This window comes from Penicillium verrucosum (genome assembly GCF_028828655.1).
Source record: "Penicillium verrucosum strain IBT 35672 chromosome Unknown utg000003l_segment0_segment0, whole genome shotgun sequence".
NCBI classification, from domain to species: Eukaryota; Fungi; Ascomycota; class Eurotiomycetes; order Eurotiales; family Aspergillaceae; genus Penicillium; species Penicillium verrucosum.
Window position 1 is genome coordinate 4916405 of NW_026643212.1, and position 23917 is coordinate 4940321.

The 23917-nt window shown below is 48.3% G+C and overlaps 12 protein-coding genes across 12 annotated transcripts; 8 read left to right on the forward strand and 4 right to left on the reverse strand.

The window, feature by feature from the left end:
- Positions 1–461: 461 nt before the first annotated feature.
- On the forward strand, positions 462–3960 carry N7516_009417 (uncharacterized protein; the record flags this gene model as incomplete). Its single annotated transcript, XM_057222136.1, has 10 exons — positions 462–788; positions 882–1247; positions 1313–1536; positions 1592–2042; positions 2104–2193; positions 2753–2895; positions 2959–3293; positions 3354–3661; positions 3715–3900; positions 3949–3960. The coding sequence occupies 10 exons, from the start codon at positions 462–464 to the stop codon at positions 3958–3960; spliced, it is 2442 nt and encodes an 813-aa protein (XP_057072408.1).
- Positions 3961–4970: 1010 nt separating this feature from the next.
- On the reverse strand, positions 4971–5404 carry N7516_009418 (anaphase promoting complex subunit 11; the record flags this gene model as incomplete). The annotated part of the gene is made up of 4 exons (XM_057222137.1): positions 4971–4996; positions 5047–5110; positions 5171–5202; positions 5263–5404. The coding sequence occupies 4 exons, from the start codon at positions 5402–5404 to the stop codon at positions 4971–4973; spliced, it is 264 nt and encodes an 87-aa protein (XP_057072409.1).
- A 295-nt stretch (positions 5405–5699) lies between these two features.
- On the forward strand, positions 5700–5879 carry N7516_009419 (uncharacterized protein; the record flags this gene model as incomplete). Its single annotated transcript, XM_057222138.1, has 1 exon — positions 5700–5879. The coding sequence occupies one exon, from the start codon at positions 5700–5702 to the stop codon at positions 5877–5879; it is 180 nt and encodes a 59-aa protein (XP_057072410.1).
- A 23-nt stretch (positions 5880–5902) lies between these two features.
- On the forward strand, positions 5903–6786 carry N7516_009420 (sulfurtransferase; the record flags this gene model as incomplete). The annotated part of the gene is made up of 2 exons (XM_057222139.1): positions 5903–6660; positions 6729–6786. 2 exons carry the CDS (start codon positions 5903–5905, stop codon positions 6784–6786), a joined length of 816 nt encoding a protein of 271 aa, XP_057072411.1.
- Positions 6787–7293: 507 nt separating this feature from the next.
- On the forward strand, positions 7294–8691 carry N7516_009421 (uncharacterized protein; the record flags this gene model as incomplete). Its single annotated transcript, XM_057222140.1, has 2 exons — positions 7294–7414; positions 7493–8691. 2 exons carry the CDS (start codon positions 7294–7296, stop codon positions 8689–8691), a joined length of 1320 nt encoding a protein of 439 aa, XP_057072412.1.
- Positions 8692–9503: 812 nt separating this feature from the next.
- On the forward strand, positions 9504–10109 carry N7516_009422 (RPEL repeat-containing protein; the record flags this gene model as incomplete). Its single annotated transcript, XM_057222141.1, has 3 exons — positions 9504–9634; positions 9695–9795; positions 9934–10109. The coding sequence occupies 3 exons, from the start codon at positions 9504–9506 to the stop codon at positions 10107–10109; spliced, it is 408 nt and encodes a 135-aa protein (XP_057072413.1).
- A 478-nt stretch (positions 10110–10587) lies between these two features.
- N7516_009423 (translin family protein) lies at positions 10588–11506 on the reverse strand (the record flags this gene model as incomplete). Its single annotated transcript, XM_057222142.1, has 2 exons — positions 10588–11236; positions 11301–11506. 2 exons carry the CDS (start codon positions 11504–11506, stop codon positions 10588–10590), a joined length of 855 nt encoding a protein of 284 aa, XP_057072414.1.
- A 237-nt stretch (positions 11507–11743) lies between these two features.
- Positions 11744–14502, reverse strand: N7516_009424 (beta-mannosidase; the record flags this gene model as incomplete). Its single annotated transcript, XM_057222143.1, has 5 exons — positions 11744–12541; positions 12591–12826; positions 12877–13307; positions 13369–14319; positions 14381–14502. 5 exons carry the CDS (start codon positions 14500–14502, stop codon positions 11744–11746), a joined length of 2538 nt encoding a protein of 845 aa, XP_057072415.1.
- An 802-nt stretch (positions 14503–15304) lies between these two features.
- On the forward strand, positions 15305–15610 carry N7516_009425 (uncharacterized protein; the record flags this gene model as incomplete). The annotated part of the gene is made up of 2 exons (XM_057222144.1): positions 15305–15376; positions 15485–15610. The coding sequence occupies 2 exons, from the start codon at positions 15305–15307 to the stop codon at positions 15608–15610; spliced, it is 198 nt and encodes a 65-aa protein (XP_057072416.1).
- Positions 15611–16441: 831 nt separating this feature from the next.
- On the forward strand, positions 16442–18856 carry N7516_009426 (uncharacterized protein; the record flags this gene model as incomplete). The annotated part of the gene is made up of 3 exons (XM_057222145.1): positions 16442–16671; positions 16731–17802; positions 17861–18856. The coding sequence occupies 3 exons, from the start codon at positions 16442–16444 to the stop codon at positions 18854–18856; spliced, it is 2298 nt and encodes a 765-aa protein (XP_057072417.1).
- A 294-nt stretch (positions 18857–19150) lies between these two features.
- Positions 19151–20559, reverse strand: N7516_009427 (DUF3712 domain-containing protein; the record flags this gene model as incomplete). The annotated part of the gene is made up of 4 exons (XM_057222146.1): positions 19151–19658; positions 19688–19808; positions 19869–20293; positions 20357–20559. The coding sequence occupies 4 exons, from the start codon at positions 20557–20559 to the stop codon at positions 19151–19153; spliced, it is 1257 nt and encodes a 418-aa protein (XP_057072418.1).
- A 1475-nt stretch (positions 20560–22034) lies between these two features.
- On the forward strand, positions 22035–23415 carry N7516_009428 (glycosylphosphatidylinositol-alpha 1,4 mannosyltransferase I; the record flags this gene model as incomplete). Its single annotated transcript, XM_057222147.1, has 3 exons — positions 22035–23018; positions 23067–23174; positions 23245–23415. 3 exons carry the CDS (start codon positions 22035–22037, stop codon positions 23413–23415), a joined length of 1263 nt encoding a protein of 420 aa, XP_057072419.1.
- Positions 23416–23917: the final 502 nt, after the last annotated feature.

Here is a 23917-nt window from a genome sequence, read left to right on the forward strand (position 1 = left end):
CCCTATACAACATTAACATTGAACGTATGATTTCTCCTTGACACTAAACTTGACCAATGATTCTCCATAACTTTTCCCGTCTTTTGCCGTCATACAAGTTTTGTACGACTCTCTACACGAGGGATGTTCGAATATTCTCCATCATTATCCCGCATGAAATACTCTGCACACCGCTGTTCTATTTTTACTGTTAATCGAGATACGTGCTTCCCACATCACATTATGAGCACCAAGGAACGGTTACACCACATCTCCTATGAGGATCTATCCATTGACGCTATCACATGTAAGGGTTTTCCAAACCAATGTGTACACCTGGGCAGCAAATCATCATCACAATATAAATCATTTCCTAAAGCTGAGCCTTACTATAAGGAGCTACAAAGAACAGGCTCTCCCGAAATTCTCCAAGATGTCCCTCACCACATAAATCAAAAATACGAGTGATAGTCTCCTCCAAAATGTCGTCGAGAGCACTCGAAATCTTGCAGACCCAAGATATCAACTACACGAATCTTATCAAATTTCTCGCCATCGTCAGTCTTTTATGTTTATTATCCAACGTATTAACCACCTACTGGCGACTCAGAGATGTCCCTGGTCCTCTCTGGGCTCGAGTGACCAATTTGCAGCGGGTGTTGTGGGTGAAAACAGGTTGCGCTCATGTGATTCATAGAGAGATGCATGATAAATACGGGAGCTTCGTGCGATTTGGGCCGAATACTGTCTCCGTGTCTGATCCAGATGCTATTACAACATTATATCCGATGCGGATGGGATTTGTCAAGGTGACCAACAGATGTTTTTTTTTTTTTTTTTTCTTTTCTTTTTTTCTCCTCTTCCCTTACTCGCTAACTGAATGCTTTTTTTGTTTTTTCTAGAGCGAGTTCTATAAAGTCCAAATGCCTTATAGCCGGAAAGGAGGTGCGATGACGGTTGTGTTCAACAGCAGAGATGAGAAGGTCCACAAAGAGTTGAAATTCCCCATTGCTAGTTTATATTCGATGTCTCGCGTCATGACGTTAGAGCATTTCGTCGACCGGACCCTGAAGGTTCTTTTCCAGCAGCTAGACCATCGGTTCGTTGAGACCAAACAGGTGTTTGATCTTGGGGATTGGGTGCAATACTTTGCCTTTGATGTCATGGGCACACTGACCTTTTCGCGTCGCTATGGATTCTTAGAGCAAGGTCAGGATGTAGATGGACTTTTGGATTCCATCTGGAAATTCTTCAAGAAAGTGGCCCCTGTAAGTCATTCACCCTCAAATAAAAAGATAGAAAGCGAAACAAATTAACATGCTTGGATGTGTAGATGACACAGATCCCCTGGCTGGACACTTGGTGGAATAAGAATGCATTTGTTGCTTCGTTCAAAGAACCCACAGGACTGGCCATTCTGAAAATAGTCGATCAATTCTTGTCTGAGCGACGGGACTCGCATCAAAAGGAGAAAACCACGGATCAAGCTGATATGAAAACCGATATGCTGTCACAATTCATGGACGTTCAACGGACCAAACCTGGAATTCCCCACTGGTATAAACCCCTTTACAAAAGCTGATCTTAGCCAACGAAATGACTGGTTTTTTAGGGCTCCTCGGGCATGGACCTTCTCAAATGTGGTCGCAGGATCCGACTCGACGGGTAATACGATGCGAACGATCATGTACAACCTTCTAACCCATCCCCAGACGTTGCATCGCCTCCAGGATGAATTATTTAACCTTCGGCGACAAGGCAATCTATCCCAACCATTCCCGGCCTTTAAAGAGGTTAAAGACTTGCCTTACTTGGACGCATGTGTGTGGGAAGCGTTACGGCTTCGCCCGGCGTTTGCTCTCCCAATGGAACGAATTATCCCAGATGGGGGTGCTACTATCTGTGGTCAATATTTCCCCGCAGGCACAACCATGGGAATGAGTGCGTATGTGGTGAATCGACACAAACCGACTTTTGGTGAAGATGTTGAGAAATGGCGGCCTGAGAGATGGGTGGATGTGGATCCACAGCAGCGGCAGAAGATGCTGGCCAGCATTATGACGGTGGGCAGATCTCTGCTCTTCGGATTTATTCGCCTGGCTAATATTGAGTTTTTATCGCTAGTTTGGGGCTGGTCGCCGCGTCTGCCTTGGACAGAATATTGCCATGCTGGAGATTAAAAAGCTGATCCCAGCATTACTCACCAACTATGAGGTAAGAAATCAACTAATACAAGTCTGTTCCCAGATATTAAAACTCTCCCAGTTCCATTTAGTTGATCCGCTAAGATACAAGATACACAACGCTTGGATGGTAAGGCAGTGGGGTTTAGATGTAACAATGACTCGGCGAGAGAACCAGCAGGAAAAAGTCTAGAAGTACCATTTCTATCATCTTTAGAAATGGACAGTAAAAGCAACACCTTGGGAGCATAATTCATCTACCAATATAAAAATCGGTTAATAACTACATGTGCCTAGGTAGTTAACTATGAGTTCAACTAGTTACCCGGTCACTTGACGTTACTTGAAATTGGATAATGACATAAGCAGACTTGGCGGGAGGTTTGTTTTGAGTATCCCTGAGCTGATAGCCCTCGGAGTCCTCGAGCAAGGGGCCTCATAACCTACTAGTGAAACAGAAGGCTACGTACAACATAGGAAATAGTAGTCACATAAGGGAAACCATAAGAGCGAGAGATTACCTGATCTGTGAAATAAGGCATCTTCGCCGTCGGCGCCTTTTCAGCGTCCGGATACCCGAGTGGCACAAGATTGAAGAGGAGACTCTCCCAGACTATATCGCCTCGCAGTATTATCCAACTCGGATCGGAGAAGTCATCAAGGAGCGGTATCAAGTTATCTGTAAATTGGGATTTGGGTCTACCTCAACTGCATGGCTTGCACGGGACATCGAGTGAGATTCCTCATGATTTTTTTAACTTGGCTTATCAGAGATACTTACACACCAATGTCATAGCGATCGGCGTTATGTTATGCTCAAAATCTTCGCCCAGGCTTCATCTATGGGCCAACAAGTGGATAACGAGCTCAATATGTACAAACACATGGAGCAGTCTTCAACGGTCCATCCCGGTCGTGACGTGATAAGAACGTTACTTGATACATTTTACATCGACGGACCTCAGGATAAGCATCAATGCCTTGTGCATCCCCCGTTATGGGAGAGTGTTTTGGCTTTCTTACGCCGCAACCCGGTAGAGAGACTACCCTCACCAGTCATCGCAGTCGTTCTTCATCGCCTATTTCTAGCACTGGATTATCTTCATACAGAGTGCCACATTGCACACACTGGTTCGTGGCCCCGTTCATCACCTCCGGCCTCTACGATTTCCTTACTCATTTCCCCATTAGATATCAAGGCTGATAACATCATGTTCGGAATTAAGGATGATTCAGTCTTCACTGACTTTGAAGAGTACGAGCTTCAAAAGCCCGTTCCAAGGAAAGAGGTAGACGCAGACGGGAGAACAATCTACATGTCCCAGGAACTCAAAGTACCCAAACAAGTCAGCTCCCCAATCCTTTGCGATTTTGGTTCGGCCATACACGGTGATCAGTACCACTCGGTATTCATTCAACCTCAGATCTACCGAGCACCTGAAGTGATTTTGGGCGTTCCATGGACGTTTAGCGCCGATATATGGAATGTGGGATGCATGGTAAGACTAACAGCTAAATCATGATCCGATAATCGCTAATAGCCATGTTATAGATCTGGGATATCTACGAAGGCGGTTCGTTATTCACAGGTCAAGACCCCGAATTTGAAAGATACCGGAGCCGAGCCCATCTTGCCGAGATGATCAATCTTCTCGGCCCCCCACCTCCTAGCCTTCTTACCCAAGGGGAGCTGAAAGACAAATTCTTTTCGAGTGAAGGCAAGTTTCTTATTCTCACGGTACATAGTGAATTTCGGCATCCAGGTCCACTAACTAGGTCACTCCAGGCGATTTCCTGAATCCGGATTTACTGACGGGTTTAGTACCACTTGAACAGAGGGAAACTACTCTCGACGGGGAAGCCGAGAGAGAATCTTTTCTGCGTTTTATGCGTAAAATGCTGCAATGGGAGCCCAGTAAGCGTAGCTCAGCCAAGGAGCTAGCGGAAGACGAATGGATACATAGTCATATGTAAATCAGTGTAAACATAGCTATATTTGGATTTATTTTTCCGTCCTACACGCTCCTTCCTTCCATATTTATCCCATTGCTCCTTCATTTTTATAGCAAAATACAAAAATTGTATATCAGTGGCTTTCCGGAATGAAACATACCCCTACACGTCCCACAGCTTCTATTCGCCATGTTCTTCTTCCTAGTCTATGGAGTTCTTAGCGTCGTCGAGAAAAGCTCGAAAGAGAAACCGAGGCAACTTGTCGCGGTGAGGGATAACAAACAGACCGGGGATTGTATTTCAAGGCCTTCCAAGGCCTTCTTGCGGGGGCCAAATACGCTCCAATCATAGGCCTAAGATGGAATTTCGACAAATGTAGTTATTAAACGATTTTTATATTGGTAGATGCACTATCTTCCAGGGTGTGGTGTTGCTTTTATTGTCCATTTTTATAGAATGGTACTTGGTAGGTTTCTTGCATATGATCTATAGATTGACCTATCTATAGCCCGATCTGCAAATATATACATCAGCATATCGAACATCGAACACCAATGCAATCCGTAACCAATAATCTACATCAATCAAATTACGCATAAATAATAGTCACTCTAGTAGGAACAGCCTTGTTTTCTAAGAATGAAGTATAAACTGGGATCCAACCTTGTGTTGATCAATTGGTCAAAGTCTCTCCAACCACGGCATTAATCTGATGCTCAGTTGAGACTGAGGTCCCATCAACTCTTCCAATCCAAGTTTGCATGCTCGATAAAAAAACAAAGGGGTATCTCGAATTCGTCCGACAACGCCTTGATAACCATTGATGAGAAGGGAAAAAAAACACAAATTATACCGTTATTCCTTGCCCTTCCATTCGAATTCTGGAGACAAGTTAGCTTGATATCATTCAAATAATACAAAGAAAGCATACTTTGTCGGCACATTGGACATAGTCCCTTGGAAGACTCCAGGTCAATCCAGGTCATCAAGCAATGCTGTTTCAAATGGGTTGATCAGCCCAGTCCTAGCTTGAGATGTTCATTCCGCAGTCTTACCATGTGAAACGCGTGGTTACATATTCCTTGCACTGTAATAGTCATCACAGTCAGTATTCATCATGGCATTGGGAGTAGGAAATGTCACTCACCAAGTGCGCAGTCGTCACCAGGGAATTTACAGGTTGGACAAGTGCCGTCGAACTGAACACGACAGATGCCACATACTTCATCCTCGGGAATATCCCAGTGCCAAGTAGCAACGGCATTCCATTCTTTAATGGCGACCTTCATTGTGGGGGGATGGTATAGTGGAGAGCCAAGCTGAAGAGGTGAAGAGAGAGGGAAAACCATCGGTCAACAGCCGACGCTTATCTCTTATCGGCCTTATCACATGTTCTCCGCACTGTGGACCTCCACATATGCCGCCATAACACGCAATAGTACTCCTCTTATTGCTCTTCCCTGCCCTTCCGCTTCCTCTTACTCGTTGGTCTGACTTGCATTTTGCATATCTTCCTAAGCCTTTGCTACCTCGTTATGTGAATTGGTCTTTAAAAGGCTCCTTTTCTCTCTCTCTCTCTCCACCATGGCTTTCGCAGCTAGATCTTTTGCTCCCGCTCGTCTCTTCCGCCCCAACATGTCCATCTCCACAGGGCTCCATACACAGCGCAATGTCTCTTTTTCTTCATACCTAGTGACACCAAAGCAGCTGAATGAAGCCCTCAAGAAGAACCCCACGACAAAAATCTCAACTTCCCCCGCGTGATTCCTCTCTGTGCAGCATGGTTCATGCCGAACGACCCAGAGGGTCGTAAGGGAATTGACTCGTTCCGCAACTCACGCATCCCGCAGGCCCGATTCTTCGACCTTGACGCTATCAAAGATCAAGATTCACCCTATCCACACATGCTTCCCACTTGTGAGACCTTTGCCGAGGCTATGAGTGAGCTGGGGATCCGTCGCGACGACTCGGTGGTGGTTTACGACACTGCCGACGTAGGAATATTCAGTGCCCCCCGTGTAGGCTGGACGCTGCGCGTATTTGGCCATGATAATGTGCACATCCTCAACAACTATCGTCTCTGGGTTAAAGAAGGTCTTCCGACCGAGAGCGGCGAGCCAGCAGTGGTGGAGAAGTCCAAGTACTCTGTTCCAACATACGACTCGCGACTAGTGATCTCCTTCCGGGAGATGAAGGAGTTGGCATTTGACTATGGCAAAGAAGGTGCAGAGGAAATAGAGATCCTAGATGCACGCTCCTATGGTCGCTGGGCTGGAACCGACCCCGAGCCGCGGCCTGGCCTGTCATCGGGCCATATCCCTGGCTCCAAGAGCCTGCCCTTCCAAGAACTGCTGGACCCTGAAACAAAAGCATATCTCCCTGCTGAAGACCTGCGAAAGGTCTTTGAGGCCCACAAGGTGGATCCAAACCAAACAATCATCAGCTCGTGTGGCACTGGCGTGACTGCCTCCATCATTGAGACAGCCCTGAGTGAGGCAGAATATGGCGATCCAAATCTGCGTCGAGTATATGACGGCAGCTGGACGTAAGTATATAAAGTTTCCCCTGTAATTCAAACGTTGCTACTAGTACTAATATGAACACCAAAACCAGTGAGTGGGCGCAACGAGTTAAGGAATCGGATGGCCTCATCAAGAAGGTGAAGTCATAGCGGAATGATAACCCTTCTCTTCAGAAACATGATCGTTTTCTTTCTTTCTCCATCTTTCTCTACTCTTAGACTGTATCCCTTTGCGAAATATAGAAACCCTCACTTCTCTCACTTGGAATTCGGCCTTGTTCCTGAAGCCCGCTTAGTCAGCATATTTCCATCCCGGTCTCTGCCCATCGCATCATTTCTCAAAGGTGTGTTCTTTGGCCCCAAGCAGACTGTATTGTTACAAAGATGCTGCAGATGGAAACATCCTGTCAACTGGATTCTCATCGTGAGTGAAAATATTCCTGGCTTTATCAACCGACATCCCACTCTTCCCTCTTCCTCCCCCCACATTCCCAGGTCCCTCCATCATCAAACCTCCTTCCTCAGCTCTAGGCCCGTGCTGACCGGCCCTGATTCAGTCGCGGTTGTCTACATTTCTAGTCTTCCGATATAGGGCGGTCTTTGACCTGTACCTCTCACTCACTACGAACACACGAATACACTCGTTCAATATCTGCCATGTCGACCGGACGCAAGGTCTTCCGATGTGCCGTGGACGAGACGGCCTTGTCCACCAATATTAGCGAGATCAAGAAATGGACTACCAATGGTGCTATCGATCTCGTGGTTCCTCTTTACAGTGAGTATCCGAATGTTGAGGAGGACTCTGATTGCCTTATTCCGGCGCGCTTGCCACTAACCGTTGTTCTCTGATCAGCACTTGAACGACTCCATGCGCTGAAGCGAGCGGGATCACAGGTCGCCATCAACGCCCGCGAAGCAGTTCGCTTTCTTGACCGCGTCACTTCCGGCAAGGATCACATTGCCGCCGACCGAGTTGTCCTCCAGGGCCCCATGGAACAATACGAGCGCTGGGAGGAGGCCGAGAAATTCTTCCTGCCGGAGTTCGAAGAGGAGCCCGAGGTAGTTGACGAGGTAGTTGACGAGGCACTTGGCAATAAAGAGCCAGCGATTGAACCCAGCGCCGAGGATACTTTGACCAAGAACGAGTCGGATGATCTGTCGCAGATGCTCTTGTCCAAACTGAACTTTAAGAAGGATCCGGAGGCTGTGTCGATCACCTCCGTCGGCACCCCCAGCGGACCTGGATCGCGCACATCCTCTCGCAGCTCCCGTACCAGCCCCGAGTGTGCCCAGCATGAGTCCAGCAATGGAACAGCCAAGAATAACAAGACCAAGAGCAAGGCCTCTACCCACCAGCGCACCATCTCCGGATCCGTCATCCCGACCGCGCCGCCCGCTCTGCGCCCATTGCTGAGTGCTCTGCTCTGGCGGTTGCATACCGGCCCCGATGCCGAGAACTCGGCCAAGACCTGCATCCTGATCTCCAATGACCGTGCGACCCAGGTGTGGGCTCAAAAGTTTGGCATTGGTGTCAAGAATATTCTGCAGCTACGCACCGCTATCCAGTACGAAGAGCGCGAGTACAAAAACCGCTGCAAATATGTTGAGAAAACTCAGACCCAACCCGCCGAGCCGAAGACGTTGTTGTCCTACGAGGAAGAGAGCGACGAGGATGAGCTAGTGTTTGTCCCCCGCGGTCGTGGAAAAGGGAACCCCCGAGGTGCTTCGCGTGGTGGGGGTCAGCGCAAGGCTGCTCCGAAGGCTACTCCCAAGGCTGCCACGAAGGCTGCACCACCTCCTGTTGAGCCTACTGTCACTGTGGAAGTTCCTACCAAGCCCATCGACCCGGACTCTTTCAGCCGGTCTCTGGGTGGTGCAACCAAGCCGCAGACTGTAGACTTGAGCACCCAACAGGCTACCACCGGTGCCACCGGTGCCTCCCGGGGTAATAATGCTGGAGCCTCTCGCCGCTCATCTAATGGTCGCCGTGGTGGATCCTCGCGCGGTGCACGGGGCAATGGTCGTGGTCGTGGTAAGCTTTGGGTTCCTTGATTAACACGAGCAGAACGGTCTACTCCACATCATCTCTTGATGATAGTAGACTGGAGTGTTTTGTGAACCAATGCATCCAGAACCGGACAGGGGTGTCTCTTTTCTCTTTGCTGGACTGCAATAACCCGGCCTCCCCCCAATGTGGGGGACCTGGATCTGGTGATCTGTCTTGCTGTGATTGCCTGATTGCCTGCAGAGTGTGTCTTTTCCCTCTTCCCCCGGCATAAACCATCCCAGAACCCCGGCATGATCGGATCTCGGACACGAAAGGACATGAATCCCATGGTGGATTCAACCCGCGGCCATGACGAGCTGCTTGGATATGTCTATTTCGGAAATCTTGTGCCCCCCCTTCTTTTTTTTCCCCCTTTTCACCCTTTCCTTTGGAGACGGAGATGGGAGATCGTCAAATTGCGGAGACGTTGAGACGGTTGCTTTTTCTATTTTCTATTTTCTATTTTCTTTCTTTTGCGATGGGAGCTGGTATGAAAGTGGATTGTATCTTTTTTTTTTTTTAATTTTTATGATCTACTAGTATGCCAGTTCCAGATTATCCCATATTATCCTAGTGAATTCAATTTACTCGACTTGTTTTCTTCTGTGGTAAGTAGGCCTTTTGTGTCTCTATGATGTCGGTCCCCTATGATGTCGAAGTATAGACCGCCGCTTTCCCCGCGTGTCCCACGGGAACATCACTTGACTTTCGCCTTCGGCTTTAAATTACTTTGATTCCTTTCATTCCTCTCGACTGATATTTCCTCGTATCAATCCTCAATCCTCGGAATACTTTGAATATCATTACTTGCCAAACAATGTCTTCCATCGAACAATCCCTTCCCCCAACCCACGAGCGTCGTAACTCTCTGGAGAAACACCTCCAAACCCGCCCAGAAATACAGGACCTCAAGAACCGCCACATCCTGCTGGACACCAATGTAGCCCCGTGGGTGTTTCCGGGAGTTTCGTATTTTTTGTTTTTGAGATATGATTAACACAATGACAGAGCCCTTCAATCTGCCCGCCAGGAACTCGACCGCCAGCGGGCTACAGACAATCTGAAGAAGAACCTGGAGAAGAGACCTGAGAAGGACGAGCTGGTTGAGCGTTTGTTTCCCTTTCTTTTCTCCTTTTCATTCTGATTTGAATACCTTGAATACCTTCCCATTCTTCTATTTTATTCTTGTACCTGCCATCATTCCTCTCTGTATGTTGTATGTTGTATATACTAACAATCCCGCCAAGGTAATATCCTCCCCGCAACCTCCGCTGCCCCCGCCTTACAGGCTCATGCCCGTGAACTCGAGAAGCATATGCTGGCCGATAACCTAGAACATAAGATTCAGAATCGGCCTCAGCCGGAAGATCTGATTTCACAGGGCATTCTCTCCGAGGATGAAAACCCCCGCTCCCCTGTTTGATTGTGGCGTCCTATAGAGTCAACATTGCCACGGTGCTTTGGCTCTTGGTGCTATGAGATATGGGTGACACGATCGTTTTATGAGGGCGTTTTCTTTGATTGTTTGATTCTTCCATTTTTTTTTTTCCTTTTCTTACATTTCAACACTTCAACACCTCAGTTCAATGTCCAATGGTGTTTTCTACAGTCTTTACCCTTCTGAACTGATGATGTCACCGTTACGCTACCTGTATAGCAATGTCAAATACGGAAATATGCGATTTCTATCAAAAAATGTAGAAATGAAGAAAATGAGTCATTGATGGGGGAGGAGATATTGGGGTATGGACATAGCAGAAGACTTGATCGAATTAAATATAGTTCCAGGCAGATCTACTGGACCCCCGAACTACATCAATACACAGTGATCATTCAAAAGCCATTGGTCATTGCTGGATACTTCATATGATATGTAGGGTTTTTTTTTTATACTTTTTTCTTTAGTAGGATGACACCTCCATCGCAGCCGACACATCAGGTGTCCATCCACTCGGCCTCTCACTCCCACGAACAACAATCCCATACGCCGCCCGCTCAACCTTCTCCACACTATTCTGCATCACATCCAGCTTCTTCGCCATATCCCGGAACATGTAATGTCGGGGCGGCACACTGAGCGCCTCAAACCCGGCACGCATAGCACGCAGATCAACCACGATACCACCCTGCGACGAAGCGACCGTCGATTTCTCGCTTTCGCTAGCTGTATTCTCCGTCGTCTGGATAGCAGTTGCGTTCCCAGAGCTCAGTGATAGAACCGCAAACCGCATCATCTCCCCAGTGAGATCGTACAGGCCCATTAGGTAGTCTTCTTCTGAAACGAGGATCTGCGCGGGGATGTGCGCCGAACACTCCGCGTGCGTGATCAGCGTTTGTGTGCGTAGGTAGTGGTCGAAGGAAATAGCTTCAATGAATTCTTGGATACCAGCGCTGATTTGTCGCTGGTACCGCCAGCCATTTATGCCTAGTTGTTCTGGGACGACGGCTTCAAATAGCTCGCGGATTTGGTCGAAGCGGGTTTGGTTTTCTTGGGCGATTTTCGGTGGGAGGGGTTGGTTCGTTGTCCGCACTCGTTGAAGTGCGAAGATACTACATATCTCTCAGTTAGTGAGGCTCTTCTTTAGTTGGAGGTGAGGTGAGGGGGGAGGCATACATCTTCTTGCTCAGCGCGGTAATGTCGCGGCTTTTCTTGATGATACGCTCGCGGCGATCATGGTGCTCGTCCAGTTCGTCGCGGAAGTTCTCGAAGATTGAGAGGATTGAAGGTGCTGACTCTGATTCTGCCATGATCGTATCTTTATTTGTATCTTCAGGATTTAGCTCGAGGGGCTGGCCTTCCCAGTCGCGTTTGGTACCCATTGGCAAAAAGTTGGGAGGTGGTTAAGTTCAGATCGGGGGAGATCTCCACGATAAGATATGATGATATTCTTTTGCCAGTTCGTAACTACATCGTGAACATCGTCCACAGGTAATACTAACTAACTATCTATTGAGATTTACAAGAGTTATGTCCGGCAGCTTTAAGTGCTTTTGCTCATTGAAATAATTATTTCCATTGCTATATAGTAACTGCTATATAATATAGGTACTGGTTCATCATTCAACAACTGCGCAAGAGATTTGCCCCAGATACCGGTATTTCAGAGGCTCACTTCCAAGGCCAGTAACAATGACTGTCTGCTCATCGCCAGGGACAATGTCAATAGCGTTGTCTCCAAGCAGTACACCCTCTTGCTCCTCAAACACAAGACACTTGACCGGCTTACGGGCACTGATCACCAACACCGTCTCACCAGATTTCGCTGTCTGTTTCTTAACCTCCACCTGTCGTTCGGACAGATTGAGATACTTCAATGGCTGTGGCCAGTCGACATCCCGTGCTACAACCTGGTTGTTCACCCACAACCGGGCGGCGAGGACATGCGGTTCACGCTCGGCGATGTGGTCGATAACGCCATCAGTGATGATATCGGTGGTGCCATTCGCAGTAATGGTGATGTTTTCGTGCACGATAGGAGCCCGAATATCGCGGCCGGTGTTGACAGATAGGAATCGCAGCTCGACACTGCCTTGGACGGTCTTTGGTTGATTGCTGGCAATCCAAAGCTCGTACTTGCTGGTCTTGGGTGGCTGGGCATGTGCCACGCTCCAGTCGTGGTGCTCACGTCGGACCCCGACGGCGATTGGGTTCATGACCCGCTTGACCGCGTAGTATGCGGGCTTTGGCTTGAGGAAGTAGTCCACGATGGCCCATGAGATTGTCGGCCAGCAGTCGTTCAGCTGCCAAAGCAGTGCGCCGCCGCAGTGTCGCTCGTCGCCCCACTGTCGGCGCCAGCCTCGGTAACCAAACATCATGGTCTCTGCTTGTACAACTTGAGTGAGGTAGATGTAGGTCTAGAGATGTTTAGCGTGTATCAATGGCCATCATGGTGGTAAGTCTCACCTCGAGGTCTGTGGCGGTTCGTAGATTCTCTACGAGATACGTCGCCAGTCTTCGTTCATGACCGTCGGCCTTGTTGTGGAAGTCGATCACATGGGATTGAGGGAACTTGTCTTCCGGGTTCTCGACAAAGTAGTCAATGGTAGAGATGTGGGGGAATGCCTCCATTCCAAACTCGCTGTTGAACCGGCCACCGAGAGTATCGAAGATTTGATACTTCTCTTGCGTTCCATGCCACACTATTATGGAGATTAGCTCAATAACTCGAAGTGTGTTGGGGAATGTATACCGTTCCACTGGTGCATATCACCAACAGTGGGATCTGACGATATCTTGCCATCTCCCCATGGACTTCCAGGGTGGTAGAATGTGCCGGGTGAGTATTCAGCCACCACGTCTGGGAGCAGCTTCTCATAAATGTATCGTGCTGGGAAATCTGTTTTCAACCAGCTCTCTGGGTCTTTATCCTCGTAGTTGTAGGTCAAGCCTTCAGACTCCGCAACCTGATAATCCTCGTTGTTACCCGCATAGAGGACAATCGAAGGATGATGGCGCATACGCTCCAAATTGTAGACTGTCTCTTGACGGACAGACTCGAGCATCTTGGGCCATGTGGGATAATTGCCACATCCAAACATGAAGTCTTGCCAGACCAGCACTCCCAATTCGTCGCAGGCCTCATAGAAGGAGTCGTCTTCATAAATACCACCTCCCCAGACACTTATTCAACGTCAGCGAAATCCACTTAAGTCCTCGACGAGAAAAGAAAAACAAAACTTACCGAATCATCACTTGTCTACCAGCGACCATAAGTTCAATCCACTTGCGGTATCGCTCAGCACTAATAGCAGGGAGCAGATTATCCGCTGGAATCCAACATGAACCGCCGCAGAAGATGTCCATCCCATTAATTCGGAAGAAAAAGGATTTGCCATGCTTGTCCGGTTGTTGAACTACCTCGGCGGTCCGGATACCAAACTTCTTGGATGTCTGGTCAACCTGTTCACCATTGCGAAGTAGCGATACCGATACGTCGTATAGAGTCTGCTCGCCATATCCATGGGGCCACCACAGAGCTGGCTTGTCGACTGGGAATGTTACTTGAGCGGTCTTCCCAGACACGGGGATAGTCGTGCTCGCAATCTCGCTCCCTTTTAAGCCTAAGCTAAACTGGGCCGTATATTCTCCATCACCGACGCTCTCCACATCGATAACGGCCGTCAATTCAGCTGCCTGCTTGTCCGTGGATAGCTGGGTTTGGGGCCACAGATTGGCCACGCGGGCCTGATACACCTCGAATCGAACGGCGCGCCAGATGCCCGCAGTCATCAACATTGGACCCCAGTCCCAGCCCCAGTGGTATTGGGCTTTCCGCACAGCCATGCGCGATGGATCGCCGTTGAATCCGACCCATTTGTGTGTGGTATCCTGGGCTCGGAGCTCCTTTGCTTTGATGAGTGCACAGTCGAACTCAATCTCGAGTGTGTGTTCGCCCTCTGTTTCCAAGGCTTTGGTTACATCCACCCGGTGACCCAGGAACATGTTATCACTCTCCAGGATCACTTGTCCGTCCAGTCTGACCTTGGCAAATGTATCGAGACCGTCGAAGACCAGGATAATTGAAGAGCCGGCGGGGACGGATGGCTTCTTCACCACATTCCGGTAGACCCATGACTTCTCGTTGACCCAGCGGGCATCCAATTCTTTGAACCCAATATAAGGATCATCGAGCCTATCGGGAGAATACTGTTAGATTTGAAACATCTCGTCTGGAGGGGGAAAAAAGAGCCCACTTGTTGTTAGCGATGAGGTCCTGCTGTACTACGGATGGGACCGTAGCTACTGGCAGCCATTCATCTGTGTCCCGGTCCTTGAAAGACCAGCCAGAAGATAGGGAGTGCACAAGCTTAGCCATTTTTGAAAAAAAAAAGCAATTGGCAATATGAAGAAGGTAGCTCTGTCTGCCCCGGATTTATACATTGTCGGGGAACGCTTTATCCTTATCGATAAGCCCGGAGAACCCCTTTCCCTTTCGGGAAAGACGAAACTGACCGTGTTCGAAATGGACTAGCGTGACACATGACACTGTATATTTGCAAATTATGTTCTTCAAATACAACAAAACAAGAGTAATTTGCAACTCTTCAAAATTACAACGGGGTCTCTCCACTATTCAGCAATGTCCTCGAACTCTCTGGGAGTTTGGACATCCCGAGGTTCATCCGGCAGCTTTGTTCGCCACGGCGAAGGTCCCGCCCAGCTCAAAATGTCATGCATTGTTGATACTCGGCTTCCTTTTCCATGAGTTTCTGCTATCGTGAACTTGGAGACTCACTGGACTGATGGACATGCACGGAGTATATATCATCTGCTTTCCCCCCTCCACCTGTGCAGGCAGCTTCTTTCGGGCATCAACAGCCTACGCACTTAATTTATCATCACTACACTTATTGCACCAATCATCGTTAATATGCATGAGTGGTCACGATTCACAACTGAACCAATGACCGTTAAACGTCGGCAGACAGTGGGCGTCCTGCATCCTTCGGCATCCTTCGGCATCCTTTCATTATTCCACAGGCTTGGAATGCCCCATGATAACTTTCTCAGAAGTCAATGATCGGAGTGCGGAGCTCTGCAGAGTGCTTGAAATTCACTTGGCCTCTTTTCTCCCTTGAGAATAAGAGAAAAATAAAGCGAGAACTGCTAACCACCCTATGTCCCCATCTCGGGCACTTGACCGGAAAGAGACATTGGCGCGAAATTATCTTGGTACTGGACTCTCAGTGGTAAGTCCCACCAGACAATTTTCGGCACAATGCCCCTCCTGATACACGGGGTAAGCATAAGTGGACATGAGCACCAGCCCCTTGATTCGTGAAAATCCCTCATTCTAGGCGTTGGGCGTCGCGCTTGGAGCCATTATGGTATACTCCGTACGGAGGACACGGAGGATAGTCATGAAAATGAGAGGGAAAATTTGCTGGTACTGGACCACTGGACTACTGGACACCCCGACTTAATCTCCCCATGCAAGAACGGACTTGCATAGTGATCTTCCCCATACGATCGTCCAGTCCTGCATGGCTCATGATTTTGGCCCAAGTGAGTCTGGGGAAATTGCCCCTCACTTTTGGGAATCCATGCCACACTACGGAGTATGGGGTACCGAGTACCCTGCTATGCACGGTCGGTGGCGTGTAAACACCTCGAAGCGAAATTAGAAATTTCCCATGAATGGCATGCATCTGCACCCCTGTTCATGTTGGCGTGGCAATTCCCGGCTGAAATGTTAGGCAACTCGGGACTCAAAACCCTAGTTGACCCTCTACAGTCCCCTGTTGATCTTATATGCCGGGAGTTACTGATGGGGGAATCTTCATGTCTAACTGGAGGCTGAAAGGCCATTTCTTTTTCTTTCTTCCCCTAATAGATCTGAGAGAGAGAGAGAGGGAGAGTGTTTGTTCGTCTTTCCGCCAAGGAATTGTCCGGAGTCACGGAGATCCAGCCCCTCCTACTCCTTCATATAAACCAATCACTTTTCACTTTGACCCGACTAAGCTCGGACTGGCAAAAGATGCCTTACAAGTTCGAATTCAACACCAAAATGCGGGGAGATTAAGCGGATCAGCCTGTTTTTTTTTTTTTCTTTTCTTTTCGTTTTAGTCTCTTTTTTCCCTTTTAATCTTCCAAGGTTCTGTTCTTTTCCTATCTTAGATGACTTGCCATCTTTCAGCAATGTAAAGCATCAACTGTCTCTTTTATCAACATTCATAGCACATCATTCTACACATGTTGCCCACTCAGTGACCACACAGTGGTCGTGAAATTTTATACCCCCATAATCATTAACAATGTTCCATACATTCGAGGGGTTTGAGAACCCTACGGCAGCAATCCCCGCCCGCAACCGGTCTACGAGTGAAAGACGGGAATCTGTTAGTCGCCGGGTGACAACCTTGCGCGCTTGTACATCTTGTCGCCATCGCAAGATCAAGTGTGATGGCGAGAAGCCATGTGAGGCATGTAGGTGGTATAAGAAGTCAGACCAGTGTCACTATTCAGACCCGCGGCCGTCACGGAGGTGAGTCATTTGTTGATTTTCTTCTAACGCCAACCATCTAACCAGTCTATGCTATACAGACATGTAGAAAAACTATCTACAACTCTGGACGAGTATCGAAGTATCTTTGGAAAGTTATTCCCAAACTTCTCTTCAGAGTCTTTGGCATCTCTGCCACGGGAGAAACTGCTCGAGCTCATAACCGCTCCGTCGGGCTCTCACATGCAAACACTGTCACATCATGCTGATTCCCCATCGACATCGGCTTCCCTGGAAGCCCATCTCTCACCTTTGTCAAATGACGATGACAACCTCGAGGCTCTGCAAACTATGCCCGAGGAACTCCCGGATAGCCGTAATACTAGCTCTTCGGATCTAGTAGAGGGTGTCTCGGATGATGTTAATGGGCTATCGTTGTCGGCTCGCCAGCCTTCATCTTACCTGGGTGTATCATCTATCCAGGCTGTGATCAAGGTCATTGTCTGGTTAGATCCAGGCTGTGCCTCGTACTTTTCGCGAACTCCCGTGAACGAACAGGAGAATGCGGTGGGATGGCTGCATCATGGGCCTACCACACCCCCACAACCCCTCATTCCACCCTCAGAGATGCGAATGCTCGATGCATATTTCCTCTATTTCCAAGCCTTCGCTCCTATGATCGATGAGCGCTCCTTCCGCGAGGCTTACTGCGCCGGTCGTCGGAGAGATGATCATTGGCTTGCTCTGCTGAACATCGTTCTTGCTCTCGGTTGCATTGCAGCTACAGGTCCCGATGATGTAACACACCAGACATACTTCTTACGATGCAAGGGTCATCTAACTCTGAGCTCCTTGGGAAGTTCCCATATCGAGACTATTCAAGCGCTCGGCCTGATGGGCGGCTGGTACTGCCACTATATCAGTCAGCCGAATCTGGCATACTCCATTTTGGGTGCTGCATTGCGTATGGCGGCTGCTCTGGGACTGCACAAGGAGTTTGCAGAGACCCGTCAAATACCGAGTCCGGCGAAACTAGCCTCCATGGATCTCAAGCGTCGCGTCTGGTGGTCTTTGTTCTGCATGGATACCTGGGCCGGCATGACACTAGGCCGGCCTAGTATGGGTCGGATGGGTTCCAACATTACAGTCAAACCACCCCTTTGTCGAGACAAGGTAGGTCATATTCCTTTTCTAGAACAGAATGATCATTCAACTAATGACGCTGTAACAGGGAAACGTTCTCGAGATTCTCCCCTTAGTGGAAAATATTCGCTTCGCCAAGATCGCAACCCAAGTCCAAGAGTCCCTCGCCGCAGCACCGCTAGTCAAGCACCAAGAAATGGCCCACGCAGATGCACAGCTCATCGAGTGGTGGGACAACCTCCCCTCTGTCCTGAAAGACCACGAGCCCTGCTCAGAGTCGATAAACACTGTCCGCACGGTCATGCGCTGGCGCTACTACAACCAGAGAATCCTCCTGTACCGACCAACACTGCTTAGCTACGCCATGCGCCGCGTGCCTTATATCGCACTGCGATCCGAGGAGCGCACCGCGATTGGAAAATGTCGCGAAGTCGCAGAGGAATCTATTCGGAATATCGCTGCCACGGCGCAGCTTAATCAGCTTTGCGGATGGAATGCTGTCTGGTGGACCTTCCAGGCTTCCCTGGTTCCCTTGGTGGGATTATTCCTCAACGATCCAACGGTAAATGACCCTCGCGCGTCCGTTGAGTCTTGTCAGGCGCAGGTGGAAATGGCTATGATGACCCTCTCCCGTATGCAGTCCTTTGGACATACGGCGAAGCGGTCGCTAGATGCTATCTCGCGTATCTACGAGGCCAGCAAGCGGGGGCAGGATCTCACCGATCTGGACTCTTCCGCTAGTATCATTAGTGACTCTTATCCCGCTGGTCGGGATATGTCACTTATGTTTCCACCGCCTGAACCGGGTCGTGGTAATATGGCCATGGGCGAGAATGGGTTCCTTGATCCCCTCGCCACTACGCCGTTCACGGATGAAACAGGGGGCCAGTATCTCTGGGAGTATTTGAGCTGGAGTGATAATAACTTGTGGCCAGGGATTGTCACTGATACTGATGGGAGGAATGAAGTGATGACTTTGTTGACTCCTGATCATGAGAAAGGCCCCAAATTCGGAGAACAGCCTGCGTATTTTGATCCCATGCTGGATCCTGGGTATTTTGCTAATGGTGGACTCTATTACTGAACATTTGTTCTCTTGTCTTCTCTTTTCTCTTCTATTATTTTCATTTCTTTGAAATTTCTCGATTTAGCATGTTTGCATAGGGCATACGTGGGAAATGAATGTACGACAGGACTTGACTTTTCGTTTAAATGTTTTAAGTATATCAATGTACTGTACGATTTTCTATTTTTCTTATTTATTTTTCCTCATATTTCTCACATCTCACGGTACCTTCCACAGGCAAAACATCAAGATTCAATTCGGACAGAAAAAGTGTGATGAAGGTATCGTCAACCCCCAATTTAAATCGTACATTCATAGTGCGGCATAATATTCAGCCAGCGAATCTATAATTGCATCTCGTCTTTCGGGATGTTCGTCCTCAAACATCTTTTGAACATGCCTGTTGTGTTTCAGACTTGCAACCTGGCTATATGCATCACCGTATCCAACCGGACCGTCCAACCGAACAGGGCCTCTCCTGCGTTTGTCATCGGAGTCTGAAAATATTTCACTCGAGCCCAGACGAGCAAGCGAGTTTCTGAGAACATCGCCAATACTCACGTTTGCTACCAGAGGGAGTGAACTGAGGGCCTTCGTATAGTACGGGATTAGAGTGCCGTTGGATATAATTGATTTGGTCACAGCTGTCAGGCTCAGTGCACCTCGTCTGATGGCGGGGCCCTGTGAGCTGAGAACTTCGGTGAGGTTGCCTATCATCGTATTAATGTCGATCACACCTCTCAACGGGAAAGTGTTGTTGCCTGGTCTGATTGTGACGTCTTTGACCGTTGCTTTGCCGATGACTAGGTCGGTATTGCCGCTTTTGAGATCGAGTGTGATAGTGCCAACTTCGAAGCTGAGGGGGAGGGGTTTGGAAGTGTAATATTGGCAACGAGGTTGGATCCATCGTCCTCTGCCGGTAAGAGGAATGTGCTATTTGCAATGGAGAAGCCTGCAAACTTGTTCAAAGCTACTTCAGAGATTAGCAACACCGTCCACGGGTAAAAGACCGCTGTAGTCAAGTACTCACTTGGAATTGGCACATCTTTATCCAATACAATGTGGTTTTTCAGGACCCCGAGATATCCAGTGGTCGCTCCATATAGCGAGAGTGCGGTTTCCTTTTGGGAGACGGCTTGGGTCACAAAGGTTTCCCAGGAAGTCATATTGAGAATCGGTGTCAACTGGTCGGTGACTCCGAGTGAATAATTCCCCTTGATAGTTTGGCCGGGGATCTCAATTCCTGCATATGCATTTTTATGGCCAGCGGAGCGCACAAATGCGTAGAAGACAACTGGATCGAGTCGAACGCCCATTGCAAGCTTCAAGTTTACCTTTGCTTCTAGTGTCATCCGTACTGTATCTGCTGTTGGGTGCATCACCTCGGCATTGACAATTCGCAGATCCGATTTATTGACAACCATTTGCGCGATGGCAGGAATCGCAACCAGAAAGCTTGTTTAGTAGAGTTAGTTTGATGATAAGAAGGAGAATAGGCAAAATAGCACCTTGACTTACAAAACAGGCAAGAAAATAGCCAAGAATATGACATTGGCAATGAGGTAGATGCACCAGAATCGCCTGCAATGCCGGCGGAATCTATTCTTTTTCGAGGTCGAGGTCACTGATTCGACCTTCTCGAGCCTTTCAGACTCATCAGACTCTGGCTTGAGAAGTCCTCGATTGGCCCCGATAGTATACTTTCCTATGCCCAGTGCCATGATAAGGTCTCTTTGACGGAAAGAAGAATACACAAGGAGATCTATCTATATAATCACCAAGCCCTTATGAAATTATCATATGTCTATGAAAGGATACCGCGGACCGGGGCAACCATAAACTTTATAATATAGCTTTGTTTCTTTTGCGGGGTGATCGCCATCTTCTTGTGCTATTGTACGGTGGTTTATGAGGTCCGTAGATAAGGAGGACGAACCTGAAGTACGTCTCTACCTAGTAAACTGTGATCTCTGTTAAGACTGGCCAGGTTTGTATTGAAAGATTCAGAACTAGTCTGTCATATTGCTTCTGGTATAAAAGTAGACCAGATAATCTGACGGCATCTAACCTCTCAGACGAAGTTGTCCCAATCTAGCCAGGCAAGTTTCAAATACAGGCGATGGCTTCTTACGCAAGCGGTTCAAGTAATACAGGTCCGAGGTATAATACTGTGCCTCACTTTGGCAGGGAGCATGCTTAACATTTTGGTTACGCTGCATATGCCTTTCGTTAATGGTCTCATCCAGAGTGCCTCGGTGTGGTTTGTGGCTATCTTCTCAAACAGTGTAAATAAATTTGTAATCCAGGCGGTAACTCAGGCCGCTGCACCTGGAGATTTACATAAGAGCATTTAATCATTCGGTCAAAAGATCATAGGGACAGTCGGAACCTCCGATTATCACTGCAGCGGTATACATATTAGGCCCTAGACTCTGAAAAATGGTGACGGTGACATCACACTGTTTCTTATGGGACTTTCATCGTACATAAATACCAAGAAGCCCTGGAGTGCAGGGACGTTGACATTCCCGAAATTCCATTGCCACTTTCCCCGCATTTTGCAGTTGGAAGTTCATTCTGCTTGACTACATACAACAGTATATAGACGGTGCATATGTTGTCTTATATCTATCTGCCTAAACACCTAGCCTGACTATATATATAGCATTACATGGGCCAGAGGAGACACCGTGAAACTAAGGAAAGATATACTATATCCAACTTTTAAGCTCAAAGTAGACATCAAAAGTGACTAGCCAGTGTGTTAAGGCTGCTTAAATAGCTACATTATGTATGTCCATTGCCGGTATACTTTCAGTCTCGGTTAGGCAATCTGGTGGACACCCGTGGACCATGCTGAGTCAGCGTGGCATCAAGCCTAGGCGGCCGTGGTGGCATCAACATCTTCCACCTAAACATCCGCCAAGTTACCAGGCACGAATTACATGGAATGGAATTGAAGTGAATTAATTCACACTCACCGTCACTACAGATTTTAAGGTCCAAAACAAATTTGGTTGGATGTGCAGCGCCTTACTTCCCTCAATATCCGCCAAGGGGTTCATCAAGACGCCCAATTATGCGAGCTAGCCACAACAGACTATCTAGCAACCTTTAATTTCTTCATTTGGTTGTCATAAAAGGACAAGAAAAAGAAAGAGAGAGAGAGAAAAACTCCCAAGTCTAAGATAAGAAAATGGCTCTTTTCAACTCTCCAGCGCGAGTCTTCCTCGCCGCAACAGCCCTCCGCCTCATCCTCCTCGTCTATGGAGGCTGGCAGGACGCGCATTCGGCGGTCAAATACACTGATATCGACTACATGGTATTCTCTGATGCTGCGCGCTATGTCGCAAAAGGAGAGTCGCCCTATGCTCGCGATACTTACCGCTACACGCCACTCTTGGCGTGGATGCTTCTCCCGACTGCGTGGGAGGGGGCCGCGCCTTGGTCAACATTCACTTTCGCCTTTGGAAAGGTGCTTTTTGCATTGTCTGATGTACTTGCTGGATGGCTTGTTGTTCAGCTGCTTGTCCGATGCTATCGCTTTCCTGTCGAGCGCGCGCTGCGATATGTTGCCGCTGTTTGGCTGTGGAATCCCATGGTTGCCAATATCAGTACTCGTGGTAGTTCGGAAGGACTGCTTGGCGTGCTTGTTGCGGCGCTCCTGTGGGCAACTTTGACGAAAAAGCCTATCCTTGCTGGGCTTATCCTGGGTCTTGCTGTTCATTTCAAAATTTATCCCTTCATCTATGGTGTCTCCATTCTCTGGTGGTGGGATGCTCAGCGCGATGGGTCTGCAACGGCTGGCTCAGGTCTGCTGTCAAAGACTTTTGGATTCATTACCCCGTCCCGCGTGAAGTTTACTGTCGCCGCACTGGCCAGTTTTGTGGCATTGAATCTCGTCATGTACCTCCAGTACGGCCAACCTTTCTTGCATCACACATTCTTCCATCATCTTACTCGCATCGACCACCGCCACAATTTCTCTCCCTATAGTACACTACTATATCTGTCTGCTGCCGGAGGGGCCGAAACTCGCTTCGAGGCACTGGCCTTCCTTCCGCAACTAATCCTTGTGGTTGTTGCTTTGCCGCTTGTTCTAGCAAAGAAGAGCTTGACTACTGCGATGCTCGCGCAGACTTTTACCTTTGTCACTTTCAACAAAGTCTGTACTAGCCAGGTATGTTATTCATTTTAAAATGGTCATATTGGTAGCTAACTTGTCCAGTATTTCCTCTGGTATCTCATCCTACTGCCGTTTTACCTACCCTCCTCCTCGCTTATTCGCAAACCGACTCTTGGCATATCAGCTGCCGTACTATGGATTGCTGGACAGGTGTGTATTGTCTATTACCCCTCTGATGCCAGAATCTTCACTAGGACTTCAACTCTAACAGACCATGTAGGCCCTCTGGCTGCACCAAGGTTACAACCTCGAATTCCTAGGCTTGTCGTCCTTCGTCCCCGGGCTATTCCTCGCAGGGCTTTTCTTCTTCGCCGTGAATGTCTGGATCCTGGGCATCATTGCTCGGGATGGAGGGGAGGGTGCCGGCGAGATCATAGTTGGACTGAAATGAGAGGGAAACTACATGTACTTAATAGAGATATGCATATAGTTACGGATCTTAGATAGAAGCAACGGTGATTGATCGGAACGACGTTGAACTACATACAACTCATACAAACCAACCCATCTGGCATGTGATGGGTCAACATGAGAACCCAGCCAACCGGCGAAAACACAAGAACATGATTCTCCGGCCCCTCGAATTCCCCCACTAACTACTCCAATCGACAAATGGCGTCGACAGAGTGTTTTGTTACTCAAACACAGCTTGCCGTCTTTAAGACGGCAAGCCAAGAACAGAAAAGAAGGGCGACGGTTTCTGTCTGACTTCTTTGAATTGGAGAAGTCAAAAGCCCCTCGGGCCACCGCGCACTCTGACACAACAGAAAAAAAAGAAAAAAAAAGAAAAACAAGAAGAAAAGAAAACAAAAAGAAAAGAAAAGATTAATGGGCATGAGTGTGGCCCGTGACTATACCTGAATTGCACATGGCAACTCAAATATGTCCTCAAA